The sequence below is a fragment of the Apus apus genome, chromosome 8, assembly GCF_020740795.1.
Source record: "Apus apus isolate bApuApu2 chromosome 8, bApuApu2.pri.cur, whole genome shotgun sequence".
Taxonomy (NCBI): Eukaryota; Metazoa; Chordata; class Aves; order Apodiformes; family Apodidae; genus Apus; species Apus apus.
This window is the reverse complement of record NC_067289.1, coordinates 22,813,893-22,830,923: the sequence shown is the minus strand read 5'-3', so window position 1 is coordinate 22,830,923 and position 17,031 is coordinate 22,813,893. Positions and strand designations below refer to the sequence as shown.

The 17,031-nt window shown below is 37.4% G+C and overlaps 1 protein-coding gene across 2 annotated transcripts in view; it reads left to right on the top strand.

Moving 5' to 3' along the window:
* The window catches only part of SERPINI1 (serpin family I member 1), a 45,153-nt gene extending 31,874 nt beyond the window's left edge, over positions 1 to 13,279 (top strand). For both annotated transcript variants that reach the window (XM_051626040.1, XM_051626041.1), the window contains exons 6-9: positions 5,123 to 5,220; positions 10,596 to 10,682; positions 11,961 to 12,050; positions 12,988 to 13,279. In XM_051626040.1, coding sequence (XP_051482000.1) covers positions 5,123 to 5,220; positions 10,596 to 10,682; positions 11,961 to 12,050; positions 12,988 to 13,064 — 352 coding nt within the window. In that variant the 3' untranslated portion in view covers positions 13,065 to 13,279. The remainder of the gene's footprint in view (positions 1 to 5,122; positions 5,221 to 10,595; positions 10,683 to 11,960; positions 12,051 to 12,987) is intronic.
* Positions 13,280 to 17,031: the final 3,752 nt, after the last annotated feature.

Sequence of the window (17,031 nt, the reverse complement as noted above, 5' to 3'; positions counted from 1 at the left end):
TTTCTTTTTTTTTTTTCTCCTGTGTTTTTCTCTTGGAGCCTCAGGTCCCAGGAGCTTTAGCATTAACTGTCCACTAGGGACAGGAGGACAGATGTTTCTCCTTGGCTATTTCTCCTGCAGTCTTGGGCAAACCTTACCTAGATGTTAATGAGAAGTAAAATATGAGGATTCTTCCAGCCCTTAAGCTTTCCTTTTATAAGCAGAGCATTTCACAGCCTATGCTTCAGGTGCTGAAGCTAGATATCTTCTCTCAAAGAATTTCTAGAGTGTGAAATCCACAACAGAAGTTTCTCCTCATTGATTACACAGGGGATCTGTGAAAGCTGGCTTCGGAATTTAAGAGGCTTAGGTAGCTAAAGGTAAATACATGAAGGTGATTGAAAGCATATTTATTATGTTTATGACTTGAATTAAGCTTATAGAGGTAGTTTCAGGTTTTGTTTGCTTGTAACCAAAAGGCGAGATGCCAGGATTGTCTGTAGCCGTGTTCTGAAACATGAGTTTGAGGCTTAGGTTTAGTGTGGTCATAAAATGTCCTGATTTATTCCATCCTCAGGCTAGTTGTCATGCCTGTTGGTCTTATCTAAGAACCTCAAAGAACTTTGTAAAAACTTGTGAATTAACGCTATACAAAGGCCAAACAGGTGCAAGAAGATACTAATTACCTTCAGTATTTTCAGGTTATAAAAGATAACTATCATTAACTTGAAATTACTTATAGTAATACTGCCATTTCCTTGCAGAAATTGCATGTATTAATTGTATACTCCCAAGGTGTTGGATTTCCATTAAGGATTCAGTGGTGATCTGCAGGATTTTATCAATGCTCTAAATAAACACTTCATAAATATTTTATGCTCTGACTCAGAAAGGCACGTTATGAAATGTGGCCTGCAGGCTCTGTCCACTGAGAAATTGAAAGCAGCAGTGGAATAAAATTAAATTTTTATGTCCTGATAGATGCTATCCAATTATGAAGTGAACATTTTTTAAGCTTACACATTTGTAATAGAACCTGAATGACTACCAAAGCAGAGTTAATCACAAGTTTCCAATTTCTGTCTGCATTATCTTTGTGCAAATGAAATTGTGTATTATTCCTCTTAATAGCAAAAGAGAGATTTGTACAGAATTGTTAAATTATACTTTCTCATTTTCATTTTCAAATCATTGTTTGCAGCCTAACCCAGACTAAAGTGATCAACATTTTAATCCACTTTTTGCATAGGAGCGAAACAGACCATGAATCTAATTTGCAAAGCTGTCTCTCTAACATAAATTATTTGAAGAGCATAGGAGAAACTAGTACCTAACAACAGTGCAACAGTCTGCAGATCTCTTAGGGATTGTTCTAGTATGTCTCGCTCTCTGCAATGGCCTTCTAGCTTTTTTGTACATTTAAAGTAACTTAAAAATGCCTTAGATGGTGTTGAAATAGTAATTTTCTTGAGCTGAAGGTTGTTTTCTGGAAAAGAAAAACAAATTTTAAAACCCCCACAAAATCCAAAACCAACCCAAAACCCCCAGACATTCTCTTTTTTGAACATGCCCTCTTGAGTCCCCTTTTCTTGAGGAATGGGCCAGTGCTGATTGTTCCTGTGATGCAATCACAGAAGAAACATAAAACTGTCCTGCTGAAATGCACACTGAGCCAACTTCTGCAGCCCTGCTTAGCCTTGACTTAGAAGGATGTTGTCAGAGAAGGAATCACAACCTGCCTTGCTTCACATATTCAGAGCAGTTGTATGGGTTTTCAGGCTATTAAAGCATGCAGACTAGTTCTAGCACCTAGGACAACCTAGCTGAAATTCCAACCAAAATGTTGCAGTTGATATCAGCTGGTAGCTTTGTGTTGTAGGCTGCTTACTAGGCTAAAACAGCAATTAGATCCTGAGGGCCTGTCCTCCAGACAAGAACACTGTTGATTTCAAGCAGTGGAGCCATCCCTTTGTTTGCGTTTTGTTCTGCAGAATGTAATGTGTTAGATCCAATCTGAAAACCTGCAATTTCCTGCTTTTTCTCATTTAGAACTCTTAGTAAGTTTTGAAATTAAAATCTTTGGGATGAAACACACTAGGCTGGAGTTCACTTCAGTTGTGTAACTAGGAAGTGTACCCTAAACCTTGGCTCTGTGGATCCTGAGGGTCTAAGGACTTAATGAAAAATTCAGCATTTCAGAAGGATTGCACAAGATGGAGCCATCTTTTTTTTCAGTAAAATAGAAAAAAGATGGCCTGGTATGGTTAGCTCAAGTTAATGGTCTATCCAGAACCTAAAGCTTCAGAAACGTAACTAGGGAGGCTGTTGATGACATAATTGCATCATTTTAATCTAATGGTTGTGTAAGTCCTACATTTCATAAAGATATTGTGATTCTCTGCTGAACTCTCCAGAGAACTGTTGGCTTCTCAATGTAATTCTACTTCCTAAACATCTCATTTTATCCTTCATTTTGGTGGAAGTCAAGGGAAGCATTTTTGTTCAGCTATTTGGTCTGCATTTTATATGTAGGAAGTAGAGAGACTTTACAAATAAACACTGTAAAAGTAAATATAGAGCTAACTCACATCTTCATTTCTTGGCTTTGGCTAACAGCTGATAGGCAGAGCCATGACCCCTGCAGTTGGAGAAAATGCTTTTTTTGCAGTTGTTTTTCTTATTTGTGACCTCAAATTTTGCTTTTCTTGCACACTTTTCTTGCTAGTGTGTTATCCTGATACTCTTTACGAGTGTGACATTGCTGCTTGATAGCTAAATTATTTGAAAAGCTTAATATTAATTATAATCTAATACTAACATACTAATTAATACTTGTTTTGGTGAAGTAAAAGCCCAACAAGGGAAAAATATGCCACTCTGAAATTTGTATAAAATGCATTTTAACATTAATTTGCCTTTACTGCGTGTTTTTAAGGCAGGTACAGTTGGATGTGTATTTCAGAATGTTATGGTTTCAATACAGAAGGAAATATTTCTGCATTTATCCAATGTGCACAGGCAGGACCTCTGTACTGTTTAACTCTGGTTAACTCTGGTGTGAGGAATCAAGTCTTAATTCATCTTAGGGTTTTTACTGAAGTTTTCAAAATAGATCTGGACTTAGATTACAACTGTATAGTGATACTAAAACTCATGTCTAGTTCTGGATCCTGTAAGCCAGTGGGAAATCTGGATGAATGAGCAACATGCAGATTTGTCTCAGTTTAAAGTTTAAAATCTTGCAGAAAGGCCTGTGAGCTCCTTGCTTGTAGTTTTTGACCAGTGTGAATATCCATAGCTTTTTAAGAGGAAAGGAAGTGATGTTTCCCCTTGAAGAAGGAAACGGGACACGTTTCCATTTCCGCCAATGCTGTTGGCTGTTCTCAGGTCATCTCCTCTGTCTACATCTCGTTCACTACAATAATGCCACCTTGACTGATGCAGAATATGCCAGAACACTCTAAGCTTCCTCGAGTACATAAATCTTTGATCTTCTGATTCTTTTGAGAACTGCCAAAACAATTAGATCACAAGAATCAATTTGTGGTTTTATTCCAGGCATATCCTGAAATTTATCTGGTGCCACCAGTGATTTATAGATCCTGAACTATGTCCAGTGCTTATTTTAACTTGTATTAAATTCTTCTCTGGGTAATGACTAATACCTACTCCATGATAGATTTTCAGCTTCTAATGACATTCTGCATTCATTAAGAATGTAGATTATGTATTGGATTGTTCTCATACTGTGTAAATATAAATGAGGAAGATCCACTTGACTCTTAACTAGTTGTCTTTTGATAGCCAGATTCTTCTTTTTCAAGCTGCCAAGGCTTATATGTGCTGAGGGATCATAGATCTCAGCTCTCCATCAGCTGTTTTGATCAGAGAACTCTCATCGGAGTTTTGACCTATACTTTGTGCTAGAAAGAACATGTTCCTCCATATAGTCAAAGACTTGTTAGTCCTGAAAAAGAATTATTACAAGCAATCACACAGAAGCACATTTTATTTTTTGTTCTAGCACAGGTAAGACCCTTCACTGAGCACTGCAGTGTAATTGTAGAGTTGTTTCTGACAGTGGCTTGCTGGAGAAACTGTAACACCTCATGGACTATGTATTTTGTGTTAGACAATTATAGCCAGTAGCTGTTAGCATAATGTAAACCACTAATATTTTGTTTGGTCATTCTACAGAGAACCCATAACTCATCCATAAAAACCATATTTATAAATAGTCTCTTGTGATTTGTGTAGACTCTGATATTTTATGGTTGGGGCTGTTATTAATATTCTCATGTATTTCTTTGTTTCTCCATCTGTCCAGTCTGTTTCTGGCCATACGTAAAGGACTTGATGGATTTTTTTTGTCTTACTGACACCAGGCATAACTTGTATCGTGTTTGAAAAGAAGTCTTTCTAAATGGAACAAGCTTGTGTCCAAAATCTTGCCCTCAGGATTAATCTCAATTTGTCCTTCCAGTAACATAGCCTAGAACATGCCTTTGCAAGCTAAAACTGAAATCCTGCCAGGTTGTACTCATAGTTGTGCTAACAACTATTTGTTTTCCCTGTTCTTTACTCATAATCAAAACCCAATTAAAATTTTGTCATCAGAGGAATTAGAAGCTGAGTCAGAAATGCTTTATATTCATTTTCATAACTTCTAGTCTTTGCTTAAACTGTCTAAATAAAAAAGGAGTCTCTTCCTTAATTTCCTACAACTTCTTTGCCAACAGCTGAATAGGAAGTTTGTGCTGTCCTTTGCATTATTTGATATTCTATTCTAGTATGTGTACAAATAAGTTCAGGTTTTATAACAAGCCTTTTTTTATAAAAAATAACAATTTATATTAGATACTGCATCATTGTACACTGAGGTTTTATGGTCAGGGTCTGTATATTCCAGTAGCATATTTTTGATTGCTTCTGCATTAGAAAAAAGATCTACTTGTAAAGTAAACTTGTAACTTGTCTGTAAGCATTTTTGCTGTTCTACTTGTCCTGAATTTACATAACCCTTATTTTACATTACATTGTATAACCTCCGTGTTTCAGTTGTCATTACCTAGAACTATTAACCTAATAACAATAATTCTGCTTACATTCTGGGCTTTTTGTCATTTTCTCCCATGTTCTTCAGGTTCAGAGTTGAACAGGCAGTTGATCTGAAGGATGTCTGGAGAGGTCTTGGAATTACAGAGCTGTTCAGCAGCAGTGCTGACCTCACTGCCATGTCTGGTAAGAGGTTCTTGTGTTGTCTCTCAGGGTATTTGAAGAAGTACTAAAATCACCTAAAGATAACCAACTAGCTCTTCAGAGTGGTTGTATACAAGACAAAACAAAGGCTAACAACCCTGAGAGCAATTTTTTGATCCTTTGGGATTTTTGCTTAATGTGAGCATTCTCACTGCACAAACACTTGGGCCAGGGAAGAAATCCATCAGGAGGTGTGTGTGGAGTTGGGGGATTTTTGACCTAAGAAAGTTCACTCTAATACTGTGCAAGAGGCAGATCCACCTTAGAGCAAATGGGATTCACACAGCAAGAGAGTTGTCATCTTTTGTCTCCAGAGACTGACTGTTCACAGCATTAGGCTGTTGTACAATTTAGTCAACTCCCCAGATACCTGCTTTATAGAAGCAGCACAGGAAAGAAGGAGTTCTGAGATAAAAGCAATTCAGTCACACATGCTGTGTATTCTAATACTTTGTCAACGCTTTATTTTCATAAGTTGAAATATCCAATACATTTAGAAATTTAGGTAGAAATGAGGTTTTTTTATACTCCTAATATCTCCTAGAAAGTGGCACAGAAGGTGGTATTTAGGTCATCTTTGCCTGAGAATTTGTTTCATTTTTACTTAACAAAAGTAGCCACTCAAGCAGTGTATTCAGTACGGTCTGAAGTTGGGCAAACCCACTCGTTCTCTGTAGAAGCACATGCCAGTGTGACATTTCAGTTATTGTTCTTGAAGTTTATGCTTATATGCCCCTGTCTGTAGGTTTCTGCTCCATGGGTTGCTGCCTAGTAAGGCTCCTTGGCTGATGTAACTGTTCTTAGTTGTCTGTCTCTGAAAGCAATCACATATCTTTAAAGTTTTATATTTTTTACAATTTTACTGTACAAAATCAAGCTATTATATTTTGCATAACTGAATTCACTTCTCTGCTAATTAAAGGTTAAGTTAGTAAGTGATGTAGAGAAGTCTAGTGAGAATTCATGACTTACTGTAACATTCTTGCTCTTCACTTAAAGGCATGTGCCACCAGGTGATGAAAAGTCATAAATTATGAATAAGAAAATGGTTTTGAAATAATGTCTTTAATGAAAACCCTGCTGTTGGTGGTAATGCGATGAAATTTTAAGTATTTAAAATACAGATTGTTTTCTATTTCTAATTTTCATGATGTAAAATTGTGAAAAAATGTTGAAAGCTTGCTCTTGCAAATACCTGAGTGTTGTCAGGTAACAGGGAAGCTGAAGCCAGAAGTTTATATGCATGTCAGCATCAGCACTTTTAAAAAACTTGGCACTTCATGAAACCTTAAATGCACATACTCAAAATTTTGGTCTGGACACTTTTGGGGAATATACAAATCATAAAATAAATTCTGTTGTGTTTAAAAATACTCTTCTCCCCCTCTCTTGTTGCTCTTGCCTTTGGATTATTGTCAAGGAAAGCTGCCTGCAATTTCAACAACAGCCCTAATCCTGTAATCAGATCCAGGCACAGATTGTTGAGTTCAGTGAAATTCTATGTGGGTTTAGTGGATATAAATCAAATCACAGGATTACAGACTTAGTTTTCAATATTTAGAATCTGTTGCTTTTTGCACTCAATCTGAAAAATGGAAGTAGATGGGTCATCTTTGCCTTCTGGGATGTCTGGATTGTGACCAACCAAAGGGAAGTGTTAATCCAGATGCACATTTTAAATATACTGTTGCAGAAAGTAAGTTCTTTGTTAGTTAACACAGATGAGCAGGAGAACATTCCTATTTAGCTGTTTAATTGCATGTGTTCTGACTCTCAGCAAAAGACATTTCCAGGTTTTACTTGCATCTCTGATTCCATCAGGTGTTCAAAATAATCTTGAAAGAACTTCCGGTATTTGAGACTTTATAATTTACATAGCACGTAAACTACTTGAGTATTTTAACAGCACCCAGGACTTACCTTTGAACTAATCTCAATAGTAAAAGTTCCCTTCGATTTCCAATTATTCTATTTCTTGCCATTTAAAGTATTATAAAATAATAACTGCTTTTAACCTCAAGGTGACCTGCATTTCAGTAAGCAGCTAAGTAACCTTCATGACTTACTTTCACAATATAAATTGTTAGAAGAGCTGCAGTAAGTAGTCCCTCAAAGGCTTTACTGAGGTAGATATAATTTTTCTGGGTTAACCCAAGCTAGAAAAGCCAATAAACCTGCATGTTTTTTTTATATGGGATTTGCACAGCAACCAGTTGGCAGCTGTGAGTAGGAGTCTGCAAGCATATGGAGTGTAATAACAAGTGAAATGTGGTGCTAACGGAGTCATGTACTGAGAATTAAGTCTTCCATTACTCCCACTCATTAATGGGTATCTAGGCTAGGGTCCTGCAGAAAGCTTCAACTTTGATACTAAATCTCCATGGAACTCTTCTGAAATGTTAGCAATCCAGTCATGTTGGTTTCCGTGAAAATCCGTATTCAAAGAAGCTGCTAGAGAAAAAATGTTATTGTAGTCGATATTCAGGTAAGCCCCACCTTATTCACAGTGAAAGCCATAAAAGAAAGATGTATAATAATGAAAAGATGTGTATGATATTGAAGTATTGCAGTCAGTGATCTGGCAATCATAAAACAGAGCAAAGAGAAGAATGCTTGAACACTAGGTGACAACATTATGCTTCCATATGAAAATAGATTCATTCACTTCAGAGAGAGATGAATGAGAGGGATGTGATAGTGGCAATGTAAAGAGAAGAGTCTGAGGAAAGTAACTTGGGATGTGGAATTGCTTTTTTCACCTCCCAAGGACAAAGATATCCAAGGAAGTTAAAGGCAAAAAACTGAAAGCAAATAGAAAGCACTTCTCTTATGGAAAGCATAATAACCACAGAGATCCTTGCCAGGTATTCCTTGAGGTCTTCTGTTTGGTAGGGTAAAAAAGAAAAAAGCTTCAAAGTAAATCAAAACTATCTATACTACATTGAGTAAAGGCATTCTATACATTCTGTGGATTGGAAACTCTGTTTAGGATGTAAGGCACATGCTGGGTGAGAGCATATTTGTCTCTGGGAAGTTGTGCTGCAGTTTTAATCTGTAAGGCATCTTGTATCTCATTCTGAAGCTGGAGCATTGTGCTAGACTGATGGGGCATACTGGTCTCATCTGCAGTGGCACTTCATGTATTTCTGTCAACAATGTTGTTCATTCTTTTTAATACCCAGATCCTGAATATATTTCAAGTGGGCCAACTGTTAAACCTGTTGGTAAATGTTAATGTTTAGGCTGTCTGAACTAGGATGTATGAGCTCATCAGATAGTCTTCTAAGATACTGAGTGTTCTCATCAGAAATACACCTCACAGTAGCATAAGCACCACCGCACTACACAAAATAAAGCATTCAGGATGAAAAAAAGGGGTGTACTGTTTGTTACAGGTCACAGGAGCAGGCTTAAGGGCTGTAATTAAAAAAAAAAAGTGATTGAAGTACGTGATTAGCCTAAGTGGGCATTTCTTTGTCTGCTGTTAAGCATTGAAATGTATTTGGATTTAAGATAAGGAGCTCCAAACCATCATTTTTCTGTGAAGGCTACAGAACTATAGGTTTCTTTGGTATGTGCTGTTTAGCTCAAATGCTCAATAGAGCTTTGAAAGGGGCTCAAACAAGGACAGCAAAACAGTTGCCTGGAAGGTTGAATTTGCAGAAATGACCAATAAACTTGCTAAGAATCCTGTTAACTGAGATGCTTACAAAGGCAGCACACACCTCATGTGAGCCATGCACAGCAGGATGTGCATGTATCTGTCACCCTTGTTGCCGTAGGTAGCTCTCCGTTATCTCACTTAAGTGAATTTTCTTGAATGTCCAGTGTTTGTTCTAAAATGTTTTCTGAAAACTTGAGTCTTAATGTGTCCATAATGGAATGGAAGCTTTAGGGGATGACTATTTAACACTTGACTGTATTGTTTTAGTTAGCTTGTGATTTTTTTTTTACAGGTAATACTTGAGGCTTAAAGGTCATGTTAGTTTTAACTGCAACCACATTTGTTTTCAGATGGACTTTCTGTTAACTGTTGAGGAGACAAAAGCAGTGAGAACTGTGCTTGGTGTTCAAGATGAGTAGATGCTGCTGCCTGTCCCATGTTTTAGAGTAGCAGAGTGGAAACTTTATCCTAGCTTTTAAGATACCATTACTGAAGGCTTGGAACTGAAGCCTAGAACGAGTACAATATTAAGCAGTCTCGTATGTTTTTCACTACACACAATCCCAGGGCAATGATTTGGGGCTTTTGGTGCTGACATTGAAGTTAAGCAGCTGAACTAGGAGGTTTACTTCAGTTTTTCTGAGTGTATGTGGCAGAAGTGAGATCTGCTGGGGACAGACATTTTAAACTGCTGTCTCTTGTGGTTTTGGCTTGCATAGTATTGGAACTACTGGCTATGGTTGTGGAAGTCAAAATAAATGAGTAACAATTAGATTAATAGTCCCAGGCTTTCCCTTCTTTGTCAGCCTTCAGCTAAAATTTTGGTGTTGAACATTTTGGGAAGGATCAGAAATGCAAAATGGTAAAGCTGTCTCACTGGGGTGGTTAGATTAGATTGTCATGCTTGTGTTATCTCCCTGTTGAGAGAGCTTTTATTACTCTCTTAACTCCCAGTTGTGCTCTGTCATTACTGTGTTTTTTATGCAGGTACAATAAATGTATATCTAATCCTTGTTATGTCTTGCTGATGAAACTTAGTCAAATGGATTAAATGGTGTTACGTGCCTTGCTTCCTGCTAGGTGCTGACTGTTCTAATAGGTCTGATCATTTAGTCACCAGATAAAATTAATGAAACATCCTCTGACTTAAGCTGAAGGGGGCTTGATCCAAAATTAAAATACTGTCAGTGAAGGATGGAAAACAAACAAGACTGAAAAACCTACTTCCATGGTGTTTTTCCCAATAACTCTTTGCATTCAGCTTCTTTTAAGTATAATGACAAAAAGAAAGAAAATACCTGAATTTTCTGGAGGAATTCTGTTTTCTCCTAATGCAGAAATAAAACTCCTTGTGTACAAGTATTTGCCATATAATGTCATAGGCCTTTTCCCCAGCAGTTGTATTGAAAATTCTGTGTTCAAGGATTGTCTTTTACTCTGTTTAGTATACTGGTGCTCTAGGCAGTGACAAGCTATTTTGATATCCATCAAGCAGGAGAGCACTACAAGTTTTAAGCAAGGTAAATGGTGCTATTAAAGGTATTGGCAGAAGGTATTTTAATGCAACTCCCGTGCACAAAGCTCTTATCTTTCCCTGCTTGGTATAGAATGTGGATAATAGTGGTTGGGGGTTTTTAAAATACTTGGATCTTGCTGTTCAGCCACTTGAAATATGTTTCCTTTTCTTCTCCAGATAACAAAGAGCTTTACCTTGCAAAGGCATTTCACAAGGCGTTTATAGAAGTTAATGAGGAAGGATCAGAAGCTGCAGCTGCCTCAGGTACCTGACTGAAAAGCAGAACTAAATCAAATATCTGGTTATTCTGTGTTAGTTATTTCTTGTAAAACTGACTTGCTATACAGCCAGGAAAGCTAAATAGGATATAGCACAAAAACACAGCATAGCAGGGATATGCTGTTTTTCAAAAGAGAATTCTGGAAATGAAGTTGTTAGCATCTTTTTAATGTGGTGTGTTTCACAAAGAATTTTGAGCATCCTGTGGAAAAACCTCTTCTTCCTTATTTTGCTTCTTATTGTAGGGAGGGCACAGACTGCAATTTGTGTTTTCTTTATGGAACTTACATGTTAGTAATTTTTGATCTGCTAATTGAGATATTCAAAGGTATTTTAAATCCAGAATAGTTAGAAGGAGATGAGGGTTGTTGCAATTGCATTTTAATAAGCTCATATACAGAGATGCAAAATGGGTAGTGCTAAGTGGAAAAACATAGTTGACCCCTGTTAATGCTAGGAGACCAGGTGGTTGTTTTACTTGGTTGTCACCTGCTTTTCCTGAACTTACATTAGTTGCCAATATGTATCATTAGGTGATTTCTGATTGCCTCTACTTGTTACTGTTCTTTGAGGAGAGGAAGAATTACTTCCCTTGTCATGAATATCATTGACAGGGTTTGATTGTGATACTAACATGGGCAGAGATCAGTGACATACATGAGTCTTTATCAACAGTGCAGTGAAAATGTAGAAGTGGAACACTGGGAAATAATGTCCTGGAGAAATCCATGCATCTCAAAAAAACCCCAAACAAGAAACCCAAATTTTGCCTGATTCCCAGTTAATTTTATTTTCAGTCTCTGCATTATTTAAAGACATACTGAAAAGCTGCAAGATCAGCCCATTGAGTTGTTACATATTTCACAGTTATTAAGAATTACCTTTTACTATTAACTACAGGCCTGGAGCTGGTTGAAACACACTAGCAGTGCTGTCTAATATAATGCAGTTTCTTTCTAAAAGTGAGCAGGAGTCATAACTCCTCTTAAGGTTCTGGATCTTATAATTTATAAGCTGCTCCCCCAGCCTGGGAATTAGTGCCACTCTCCATTGTTAATCATCCTTACAGTGTGAAGAGACATGCAGTTCCTCTGTAGGTCACTTGCATTTTCCATTAGATTTTTCATGCCATTTCTTGGTGACTCTTAGTGCTGAGAGAGTGGGACTTCAGAGTCTGCTGATGAGCTTAACAAGTATCTCATGAAGAACAGGAGAATGTGCAGTGATATTTAACAAGTTGTCTCTGTTCTTTCTTTCCTTTAGGAATGATTGCTATTAGCAGAATGGCAGTGCTGTATCCTCAAGTTATAGTTGATCATCCCTTTTTCTTTTTGGTCAGAAACAGGAGAACAGGTGAGAACACTGCAAACTCTTCCACATTTTTCACAGTACATCATCAAATGTACAAAAGAAAATAGCTTGTTTTCATTTATGAATTGGCCTTGTATTGTGAATTTTCCTTAATTTGTCTTATAATACCTAATATTGAAAGAGTGAGCTTTTCTATGTCCCCCTAATGTTTCTCCAAGTAAGACACCAAAATCAGACATAATCCTGAAAAACATTCACAATTACGTGATTTGAAACACCAGGGTAGAAGAGTCACCATTTTCCTTCAGAGAACACAGTGTTAGTGCCCTGATGAATATCCATAATCATCGTGTTCCATAAGAGCTTGCCTGTAGTTAGACCAGTGAGATGTTCCCAGTACCAAATGATTTGCATAATGGACAGATATTAGGGCTATGAATAATTCTGCTGTGCTCTTGAAGTGTTCTGGGGCAGACAAGGGATGAGACCAGCACTCACTAGCAAGTTGGGCAATGATTAATTCCTTAATTTCATATTTGTAATTTGCCTAATCATCTGGGTGTGACTGGGTGCCAAAACATGACTTTACACCCACAGATCATGTGGGTCTGTGAGTTGTGGTATCTTACATGTTCAACAAGAAAACTCTAGTAGGTTCAGTTTGAAGGGTTTTTTCTGTCTCTGAGATCCCCTTTGTAGATATACATGTTTATTAAACCATTTAGCTTGCAGTAATGCTTAGAGTCTAGCTAGGTAGGGTCACTTGTGTGCAAGGAATGATACCAACTCAGGGTTTGGGGTTTTTTTGGCCAAAACTAAGTTGAGTGTCCATGCCTTTCATGGCTACCAAGTTCTCTGAGACACAAGTTTCCATGGAAATTGTGCACTTAGTGCTCTAGAACTTAGTGTTTGTCATCTTATAACCTCAGCTTCTCCTTTGGCTCTGACATCTTTCCTTCCCTTCCCCCTTTTTCCACAGGTACTGTGTTATTCATGGGAAGGGTGATGCACCCTGAAGCAATGAATACAGGTGGCCATGACTTTGAAGAGCTTTAACTGCCATCAGCTACCAAAAAGAGGAAATAAGCACATAAAGTTTGAAGTTAATATATTTAAGGTTTGCTGTGTTTTCCCCCAAGATATTGTTTAAAATGCTTTCAGATCTAACTGTGTGCGAGTCAGTTTCCAGAGGAAAGCTTCCAGTATTAAAATAATGGTTCTGTTTGTCATTGTGATTGCTGTGTCCTTAAAATAAAATTGTGTACATGTCACCAACTGTTTCTTGTTCTAGTGAATTGTAAAGCAAAAAACCTTGCAAATCCATTACCCGTCATTTATTTTTACAGTCCAAAGACTGACTTGATCAATGAGACAGGAGCAGAATGTGTGCAGCTCTGAATAATGCAAATGGCAAACTTTGATGATAATTATTATAGAGTTGAAGAACTACATCTGGAAATGGTGATCTGTTCCTATAAAAGTAGTAAACAGGCTGTGGTGTGCTGTCTCATCAAAGTTAATGGAACAAATTAAGCCTAGTGGATTTTATTCTATAAGATAACTGTGGTAGACTTTGTGTGAACTCTCCCACATGTGATTCTAAAATGTTGCTTTTATGAATGCACCTGCATGCAACTCTGCAATTCCCCTTCCACAACTGTTGATGCCAATAAAATTTGATCGCATGAATATTTGAGACTAGTCAGTGTAGAATAGCTGTGTATGTGACTGAAGTAAAATAGTTGAATAGTAATGTCACTTGTATGCACATATTTTTCTCCCCAAAGCAGTTGCTCTGCTTTAACACAAGCTTTGCAGGATGTCACTTCAGGAATCTAGAATGATCTTTTTCAAAGAAAACAAACAAAAAAATCTTTAATTTTAAGTCTCTAAAGTATTCTACTAATAAATGTTTAAAGGAACAATATAACCCTTTTTATTCCTCAACTTTTTACTGACAGGAGAATGAGACATACCACAAATAAATATTAGGAGGGGAATTAGTTGCTGTTTCCATTTTCAAGAGAAGTACCAGTTGTCACCAAAGAGGCATATAATTATTTCCTCCTTCGTTGTGCAAAATACAAAAAGAACAGAAGTTATTAAAAAGGTAAGAGGGAATAGGAGAAAAGAAAGGAGCAGGTCCTTTGAAACAGATAATAAATACAAACTTTTGGATAATAAGTTGGTTTCTTCTCAGTCAATAGGAGTTTTGTCTTTTGATTTCTATGGGAACAAATAAGTGTTGGCTGAATTTTAGTTACAGGCTTCTCTAGCAAACATTCACTTCAAAACAGCATAGATATTGCTCACAAAGTTATTCATGCAAAGAGAACCTCCAAAATTTGACACAACGTTCACTCTTTTATATACTGCCAGTGCAAATCATGCAGTTCAAACTGCAAAGTGATGGATGTTCTCTGGAGGCTGGGTATGGTCCCTTGGAGAAAGGGCATTTGAACACATTTCTAGCCCTGTCTCCTTGAATTGTTCAGTTCTGTTGCACAGAAGGAAAGTGGAGCTCCATAGGGGGCTGGTGTTGCTTATTACCCTTAGTGTATTGTAGTCTGGATTTAGTGAGACAGTTTTTGTATTCAAATTTAGACAAAATTTGTCCTTTTAGTTCTGTGTAGCTAAAAATGTTATGATTGGAAGCAGGGGGAAAAAAAGGGAGTACTGCTAAGTAGGAGCCAGGGGCTAATTTTACTAACATAATGGAACTAGTCTCACTGCTGGTAAAACCAGCTCCTTTGACATGGAGTTACACAGGAGCTGGTTCTGTATCTTTAAATGATTCTGTGAACATCACCTAGTGTCTGTAGAAGTGACCCATATGCCAAGGACCTCTTATGGTTTTAACAGTATGGGAGCCTGATTTTTAAGCTATTCCTTTTTTTCAGGCTCAGTTTAAGTGTTCCCTATGATTTGGAAGAATGTGCAAAAGCAGAATGACAGCCCTCAATCATGTTTATTTTCACTCTATTGAAAGTTCTTCCTGACCAATTTTGTGTTTTCTTTGCATTAGTTCTTTGCAGCATAGATGTTTCTTACCAAGGGGAGGACTGAAGATAGAGGTATGGAATTATGGAAGGACAGCTGCCAGTCAGAAGTATTTATAGATGATACCAGGCAAGTGCACAGACTTCCCTAGCAGTTAGACTGAGCACAGGGACTGAGTGGAATGATGCAGAACAACCTATTCCAGATCTTTTTCTGAGAACTGCCTAAAAGAGGGAAATAGGAAAGCCAGCAGAAACAAGTGCAAACACTGGTTATTTCACTTCATACTCTCCTTGTCCTTACCGATGCAAAATAGCCTTTTCATGTTCCTTGAAAATTGAAAATTACCTGGTTTTCATCAATGTGAATTGATTTGTTACCAGATTATGCAAAGATCTCAGTTGCAGACCACAAGAACAGCTCTCAATACTGTTTTTCAGTAATGATAGTATCCTAAGTATTGTTACAAATTTATTGAGGTATATTAATACTATTCCATTGTGGTTTTTTATCTGGATTTTGTATGGTGTTCTCTTCAAAGATGCTATTGCTTTTTTGAGACAAAACTAGCAAAATAATTTTGTCTTTGTATTTTTTTTTTGGTAAGGGGAATTTGTCAATAGTGGCTCATATGTGAGTTCAGGTGTACAGTCTTAAAAAAAATTAAGAATTGTATTTTGTGCTGGAGGCTATATCAGAAAATAAATTACTGAAACTTCTGTAGTTGTGCTGTGTAAGTGACCCATGATATGACAGTGTCTACTGAGAGCCTTTTGTTCTGCCAATGGAGTTGAAGTGTGAGATGCAATTCCCTGATGCTGGCATTGTAGTTCTTGCATACATCTGCTGGAGCCTGGAGCTGTGATTGGAAAGAGTCCTCTCCATACAAATCCTGTTAGTAGTGGTGCTGCCACTGGAGACTGACTTCCTTAACTAAGAACCACTCACTTTTACACGACCATGGGCACAAAGTGATTTTTTTTTTTCCCTGTTAGTGCTACATTCATACTAACACAACCTGACAAATTTTTGTATGTTTTTGTTGTGGTTTCAAGCACTAATGTTCATTAACATTGCAAAAGCCTTTTTGATGGTTGTTTAGCACAGTAAAACATGTACTTAATGGGAGCTAGGCTGACTTTAAAAAAAAACACAAACAAAAAAAAACCAACCAGAAACATCACTTTCTGGGAATCAGCTCAAACAAATAGGATCTTAGTGGTACGCCAGAAACAAACAAAAATTACTCAAGGTTTTAGTGTCTACTTTTTATTTTTCAATGATGGTCAAAAGAAGAAACCACAAGATGTCACTCTATCCTAAGAAGCTGAGAAGTACTTTCCCATTGACAGTAATCCTATGGGAGTGTTGGTAAACTGAATATCCTGAATGGGACTCAGCTACATGTAGGTCCTCATAAAATCAGTGAGAATTTCTGGAGTTTGAGAGCATAAGTAAACCCAGGTGCCTGAGATTAGTTATTGGGGCAGTGGGCTCAAAACAAATGAGAACCCTGCTTTGTGTTGCAAACCATTCTCTGACTCTTGCTAACAGGTTGCTGGATTGAGTTCATTGTTGATAGGGAAACCCCTGCCCACTTCAACCTGTGTGGTTGTCTTGTGTACCTGGTGTGGGGTAAAAAGCAAAAGCTTGTTCTCTTTAGCTCTACTGCTGTTTATGGAGATGGGTTAAACTGGTTACTTCAGGGTGTCAGTGCTGCAAAAGAGACACATTTTCTTAACTACAAGACAGAAATAACTAGGGTTGAAGTTATTGATGTGCTGAGCCTATTATTCTGTTGTTGTTCTTTTGCCCACTGCTCTTATTTCCTCCTTTCCTTGCTGCCTCACATACAGTCACTGGAATTCTTGCTTGAGCAGGTTCCCAGGTGCTCTCCCCTTGTAGTGAGGTTACACCACTGAAAGTTGTTCTCCAGGAGAGGAGGCAATATTTAAACTTTGATAATTTTCTAAAAAAAGACAAGGCATTCTCCAAAAGCAGTGTTTACAAGCTAATTTTTGAG